Genomic DNA, 7,649 nt, shown 5'->3' on the forward strand with positions numbered 1-7,649 from the left:
CTCATCAAAGTTCTTTTGATCAGATTGTTTGAGCTCAAATAATATGTATTATAAAATTTTTATAACAATCAAGTTATAAGTCATCTAGCTATTGCAGCTGCTATATATTTTATTTGTGATGTTGTATATAGTGTTTCTTTTTTTCTCTTTAAATAACATGAAAAATTGTTATATTGACCGCCGTTGGTTAGACGAAAACAATAAATAAATACAACACATATTCTGTTTTGGAAAATTATTTCTTTTATTAGTATTTGGTAGTTGATATAATGCCAAGGATACTTGGATTCACCGATAAGATTTTCAACAGATCTGATTATGGATTAGATGTGGTATCTGTTGGTGGATTAGTCGGGACATCAGTTGGTGGATTAGTCGGGGCATCAGTTGGTGGATTAGTCGGGGCATTAGTTGGTGGATTAGTCGGGGCATCAGTTGGTGGATTAGTCGAGGCATCAGTTGGTGGATTAGTCGGGGCATCTGTTGGTGGATTAGTCGGGGCATCTGTTGGTGGATTTGTCGGGGCATCTGTTGGTGGATTAGTCGGGGCATCAGTTGGTGGATTTGTCGGGGCATCTGTTGGTGGATTAGCCTCCAGGCCAGCCGGGGTTGTTCCGACACACGGGCCGGGGTAGGCCACGACAACCCACTTCAGCAACCACCTCTGGCAGCTGGTGGCCTGTAGCTGGCAGGCGTTGGTGTACGTGACGCCATCACTGCCACACACTGGCCTGGGCGTCGAGGGGCATCGTGAGGGGCACCAACTCCTAATAAGGGTTTCATCGTCGTCTGATCTCGCTGAAAAAATTGGGTTTTGTTATTGAATTTTACATTAAACAATTACGTTGACTTTATATATACATATATATATATATATATATATATATATATATATATATATATATATATATATATATATATATATATATATATATATATATATATATATCGTTGTGTTTTGCGAATGTTCTCCGATTTTTTTTTATTCTTATTTAAAAGATATATTGAATATGATAACATTGCTAATATCGATATCAAAATCCTTTTTATCGATCCCGGGTAAATACAAGCCATTTCAGTAGCAAATTTTCTCCTTCCGTGCCCTAGAAACTTGAGGCAGGTTTTACAGTGCTGATCTGTTTTAGTAACCTTCAAAGTAATGATGTGGTCAGCACTATGCCATAAGGACCTTATTTTTTTTACGGTCAAGTTACAAGAAAGGAGGATGGACACAGTTACTTCCTACTGACTGTATTCCGTTTCCGGTCTCGAGACTTTTGGGATTAGTTGTGTTAATCTTTATCATCCGACCACAACATAGCAAAAAAAAATCATCAAAAGACATTTTAGCGGCACTACATTGTGTCAAAAACGGCCTATATATTGCCCGATAATTTTTGAATATGTTAAAATCTATTAAGGAATAATTCAATTTTCAGCTTTATTTAGAACAAAACGCTAAATTAAGCGAAATCCGTTCTTGGCGTTTAAAAATTAAATTAAGTAATCGACTCATTAAAAGTCGTTATATAAAAATATTTTCAACATTTAACTGTAGAGCTTAGATTTTTAAAAATACAGAATTTACATATTTTATGTACACAAGAAGGATATAGTCAACTTGTAACGTTGCTGGCTTGACTCTGATAAAAACACAACTGAACATACACTAAGCGGTGGTCACAAATACAAATACACTATACTTCTTCTTTAACTCACTGAAAAGTATACCTTTCTTCAAAGATAAAAACATCATACAATATCAACATCATAGAATGCGGTGCTAAATTATTGGTCTTGAAGCTACATAATTCCAAAATACATCTTATATGTAAACAATATGCTCGTCAAAACTAAATCAATGGTGCATCCAAATTGGATAGAATACAGAAAATAGTGAATGAAATGCACCACTTGTCTATGTTGTATAGAATACAATAATAGTTAATGAAATGTACCACTTACCTATGTCAACATAACAAAATCAATGGTGTAGCAAAAGTTGGATAGAATACAATGATATTAATGAAATGTACCACTTACCTATGTTGGATAGCATACAACGATATTAATTAAATATACAACTTACCTATGTCAACATAACAAAATCAATGGTGTAGCAAAAGTTGGATAGAATACAATGATATTAATGAAATGTACCACTTACCTATGTTGGATAGCATACAACGATATTAATTAAATATACAACTTACCTATGTCAACATAACAAAATCAATGGTGTAGCAAAAGTTGGATAGAATACAATGATAGTTAACGAAATGTACCACTTACCTATGCTAGGTAGAATACAATAATAGTTAATGAAATGTACCACTTAGCTATGTTGGATAGAATTAATACTAATAGTTTCGCTGTCTGACAAGAACGCTCTGTCTGTCAAGAACGCTCTGTCTGACAAGAACGCTCTAGAGAAAACACAAGCAAAATAAAAACATGCACAGTAATTCGAAAAACGAAATATGACGTCGACACATTTAGCGTAGAGTAGAAAATAATCTCAAACCCAGAGAGTGCTCACAGTTATATGACGTCATTGATTTTCGCGTTAACATTGAATAAAAAGGAAATGTTGTCTAATCTTAATGGTTTGCGTGAAGAGTTTCTTGCATACAATTCTTCGGGTAGGGGCGAAGCCCCACCCCACGCGTAAGAACGTCTGAGCCCCCCCCCCCTCCCCAACTCAAAAGAAATTTCTTCATCGATACTCTATAATAAAATTACCGCCTAATTAATGTGTCTAATCTAAAAAGTGGTTTTCTTGCAATTTCTTTAATGCAATTCTTCGGGTAGTGGCTAAGCGCGACACCAGTGTTTCTTTCAGACTTTTTCCTCCCCGGAGAGGGGTGGGGGTACTTGGAATTTTCGGGGGCGGACACTGGAAAAAGTATATAATTATATTTCGTTGAATGGGACGGTAGACATGTTTTTTTGGGGGGTGGGGGTGGGTGGGTGGGGGTGGGTGGGGGGTGGTGTGTGGGGGGTGGGGGTGGTGTGTGTGGGGGTGGGGGTGGGTGGTGTGTGGGGGGTGGAGGTGTGTGGGGGTGGGGGGTGGGGGTGGTGGGGGTGGGGGTGGGGGTACTTGAGGTTTTCGGGGGCGGGGGTAGAATTTTCGGGAAGGGGGCGGACACTGGAAAAAGTATATAATTATATTTCGTTGAATGGGACGGTAGACATGTTTTTTTGGGGGGTGGGGGTGGGTGGGTGGGGGTGGGTGGGGGGTGGTGTGTGGGGGGTGGGGGTGGTGTGTGTGGGGGTGGGGGTGGGTGGTGTGTGGGGGGTGGAGGTGTGTGGGGGTGGGGGGTGGGGGTGGTGGGGGTGGGGGGTGGGGGTGGGGGTGTGTGTGTGGGGGGGTGGGATGGTTTTAGTTTAGAGAAAAGAGACAGCACTATCAGCCTAGCGCCCGTTGTACCCTTCCTCAACGGGCCATTTATCTAGTACAATGATATTAATGAAATGTAACACTTACCTATGTTGGATAGAATACAACGATATTAATTAAATATACAACTTACCTATGTCAATATAATAAAATCAATGGTGTAGCAAAAGTTGGATAGAATACAATGATATTAATGAAATGTAACACTTACCTATGTTGGATAGAATACAATGATATTAATGAAATGTAACACTTACCTATGTCAACACACGCCATAAGGCAAGCGGTGACTAGAACGGCTGTGGTTAATTTCAAAGACATGACTTCTGATGAGAAAATACAATAATATTTTTAATAACGTCTAGAGTATTTTAACACACGGATGATAAATGACACAACGGCTTAAAGATATCAAGTAAAGTAAAGTGAAGTTCCCTTTCAAACCTGACGGTCTATGGTGCAAGTGAAGTAGAGTTCACTTGTCTCTGTGATCTCGGCATATGAAAGGACAGTGTGGTGATCATTATGCACTATAATATGAAGTAGGTACCCATCAGAGCTGAATAGACTAAGGGACGGTATACTGACTTCAACCCGGATTTGAACTCGAGACTTACGGGTTAGAATTCCAGCTCTCTGCCGCTAGGCCACTCCATCCCCTCAGCAACAAGTAAAAGTATATATCGTTTTACATCAGTAACAGTCTGTCCTGACAACTTAATATGTTTAAGCTAAACACTAAACTTATGCGATTTAGATAACAGTCTATCCTAGCCTAAGTATTAATAACGATGTCATTAAAACTCGCTCTTAGCCCACAAATCATCAAGCACGTGCAATCTTTACTCACCAGCAGCTGATTGCGTGTCCAGGACTTGAGCACGGGATGTTCATGTGACCTCAACTTGCCAGGGATTTTATACTGTTGTCACCGCCAGATGCTCGCCTGTGGGGAAAGTACTTTTAACACGCATGACTGAACACGATAGAAAACCGGAATTCATTATTTCCCATGCTGCTTTGCGTGTTTTTAATAAAAAGGTAACATATGAACTGCAGCATAGCAGACGTCAAGCAGGTGTCCACTCACTGTACACATACTGCATTTATCTAGACGTTTCATCGCTAATTGTAAATCCTGCAACAAATTATTTATAGATTTTCCCCATATAAAAAAGCGCAATTGTGGATATTATTTTATAGCTGCGTTTGCGAAGTTAGAGCAAAAATATTTTGTTATGCTCTTGTCACAAGAAAAAAAAATAATAGCATAATCTTTGGCCTTCAACTCTGGAATGTGTTCACGTTTAAAAAAAATTACAAAACGGTTTAATCTTGCGTCGCGATATATATCGGTGCCAAGGACGAACTATCTATTCTCCACCCCCTCTTAAAATTAGGCCTATAATTTAGTTATACGAGTTGGTGAAAATGACCCCACCCCTCACCCCCCATTATTTAGAAAGTTCGGGGCACTTTTTACCATTTAATTTGCCTTTTTCTTTTTGGTGCCACACAGTTGATGTAGAAAATATTTAAATTAATCCCTAATGCTAACTAACAGTCTATATTCTTTATTTCGACTGCATACTATCCAGTAATGAGCTTTTTTTATCTACCACGTTTGACGCCCCCCTTTGGGTCGCTGCTTCTGGCGGCCGTCCCCTCCGCCTTCCCCTAGCCACGCCTCTGTTAATGGAATGAAATAATTATTGTATTTTCTCTAAACCTTTTAATGATTATCTAATTTAATGTTGATTTTGTGATCTAGCGCTTGACGCGACGTTGTAAAACACGTGAAGTTTTGATTTTTAATAGGGTTTGTAAATCTTGTATTCTCTCACTATGAAATTCATAATTTTCGCCGCGCATAAATGGGATATTTTAAAACTGGATTATTTCAGACCAGAAATGAGTTTCGGCCTATTATGAAATAGGTTAAATGGTTTATATATATATATATATATATATATATATATATATATATATATATATATGTAACGAGCGAACAGTTACCCTGCTCGCAACGCCACATGTTACGAGACTATTTGCCTGTAGTGCCAAATGTAACGAGTTTAACCACTCATGCTACACAACATCGACTACAGTAGAAATACTCGAAGATGCAGGTTCGCTATTGATCCTTTTATTACATGAATCAAGAAATGCTTCAATATAACACAATGAATCAACAGGAATGCTTCACAATAATAGTCTGAATCAACTGACCCCTAACAGTCCTCACTAGGCTTCATATAACTGAGTCCACATGTCTATTGTCCTTCTTAACACAATATAACCAACTTGATATGTCACACAGACTGACTGATCTAAAGCGAGCGATGAAGAGAGCGAGCGATCGAAAAGGGAAGAGAGCGAGTTCAGCCGTCCCCTCCTATTTATCCCTTGTATTCGTACTCGTATTCGTACTTGTATTCCTCCGTAATCGATACTTGTACTCGATGTCTCCGACTACTAGTTGCGCAGTTCTAACGTACAGTCCGATTAATAAACATCTGCATCCTATCAATCAAAGTTGACAGGCCGTCTGAATCCCCTCGTACCGTTTCCCAAAATAGCACGCGTTGGCTTTGAGATTGTTATCATTCCGATCTAATAAGCCACCTGCTATCAGTTGCATCAGACTGTAATACTGCGTCGCGGCTTATCGTTCGTTATCAGTTGCATCAGATTGTAACTAGTAGCTAGGCCTACCCTAGTTACATCCACCCCTGCCTTTTTTTGTGTGTTTTCAACCACAAACAACGCCTGGCAGGTGCACTCCTCCAAAGTCAATCGCACAATCGTAAAAAAATTTTATTGTTCCACTCACTGTCCACGTCGTCCCATTCGTATACGATTGACAGTTATACCTATTTCACATATCAACTGTGTCTACATCATCTTCCTGAGACACAAAACAGTTCTAGAATTCACATCCACCCTTTTCGTTTGGTGCCTTCACCAGTTCACTTTTATAGCTTTTTGAACCGTCTGTTCTCATACCAGCGCGACCATGAAAGAATTGATGGTTGCTGACAAAAAATTTCGTCTTCCTTCTGTTCCTCAAACTTCTCCGCGGACCACTTATCTGATGGTCTACTGTCTCTCTGCTTCTGGAAGGAACGGGATCCTCTTTGTTGCCGTTATCCTCCACTTGTGTATCGCGGTTGTTCTGTTGATGGTGATATGGTTCCGGGATGGGTATGTGAATTTCCGTTATAGTTTCCGGTTCCCTAATTGTCTTGGATTTCCTTGTGTGTAACTGCTCTTCTTGCCTATTCCAATATTTCTTTAATTGAGCAATATTCGCCCACCGATCCGGTTTGGCGTGATCGATGGGTCTTATCTTAAAGGGGCCACCTGCTACTTTAGGCATCTCCACGACTTGCCATATCTCCTGTCCCCAGAGATCGTGGATTTTGTTTCTGCCTAACGGGTGGCTACGCAGTAATACCCTGTCGTTCAGTTTGAGTGGCGGGTCCTTTGTCTGTACCGGCGGTTCCCTTCGCCGTGCTTCATGTTCTAGTCTTTCCTGTACTACCCTGTACATTTCTCTAATTCTTCTCATATGTTCATTCACATATTCCAGTGCGGTGTATGAGCCAGTCATACTCTCCCTTTTTCCTAGGAACAAATCAAGAGGGAGTCGAGCCTCCCGTCCGAACAGCAACATGTGTGGCGCAAAGCCGGTTGTGGCATGGGGGGTGCAGTTGTATAGATATACCAACTCTGGGAGAAAATCAGGCCAACGTTTTTTCTGTTCAGGTTCTAGGGTACGCAGCAAATCATGCATGCTACGGTTGAACCGTTCACACTGTCCGTTTCCTTTCGGATTAAATGTGGTTGTTCTAGATTTGTTGATCCCGTAGTGGCTGCACAGTTGGTTGATTACTTCTGACTCGAAGGCCCTTCCTTGGTCAGAGTGTAATTGTCTTGGTATGCCATATTTGATGAACCAATGTTCTATTAATACCTTTGCCACTGTTTTGGCAGTCTGATCTCGTGTGGGCACCGCCACCGTCCATTTGGTGAATACATCAGTCATTACCAACACATGTTCCGTCCCATCCGATGATTGCTCCAACGACGTAAAGTCCATAGCCACAATCTCTAGTGGTTTTGTCGCTAGTAGGTGTCCTGATGGCTGTCTCATTTTGACAACTGGCATTTTCGCATGCTGACACCTCACACAAGCCTCACAATGGCGTTTGACCTCCATTTCCATATTGGGCCAGTAACACCTCCG

At 40.4% G+C, this 7,649-nt stretch overlaps 1 protein-coding gene across 1 annotated transcript; it reads right to left on the reverse strand.

Moving 5' to 3' along the window:
• Positions 1-242: 242 nt before the first annotated feature.
• On the reverse strand, positions 243-4,286 carry LOC131940782 (spore coat protein SP85-like). Its single transcript, XM_059299580.1, has 3 exons — positions 4,251-4,286; positions 3,658-3,726; positions 243-798 (listed from the first exon to the last, which is right to left on the reverse strand). Exons 2-3 carry the CDS (start codon positions 3,719-3,721, stop codon positions 317-319), a joined length of 546 nt encoding a protein of 181 aa, XP_059155563.1. The 5' UTR covers positions 3,722-3,726; positions 4,251-4,286; the 3' UTR covers positions 243-316.
• Between the last annotated feature and the right edge of the window lie 3,363 nt (positions 4,287-7,649).

The sequence above is a fragment of the Physella acuta genome, unplaced genomic scaffold (genome assembly GCF_028476545.2).
Source record: "Physella acuta isolate Inbredline_101_S28 unplaced genomic scaffold, ASM2847654v3 ptg000330l, whole genome shotgun sequence".
In the NCBI taxonomy this organism is placed as follows: Eukaryota; Metazoa; Mollusca; class Gastropoda; family Physidae; genus Physella; species Physella acuta.

Coding starts and splice junctions, on each gene's coding strand:
- LOC131940782 (XM_059299580.1), bottom strand. CDS start 3,721: ATGTCTTTGAAATTAACCACAGCCGTTCTAGTCACCGCTTGCCTTATG. Junction 799..3,657: donor TATGGCGTGTGTTGACATAG/GTAAGTGTTACA, acceptor CAATTTTTTCAG/CGAGATCAGACGACGATGAA.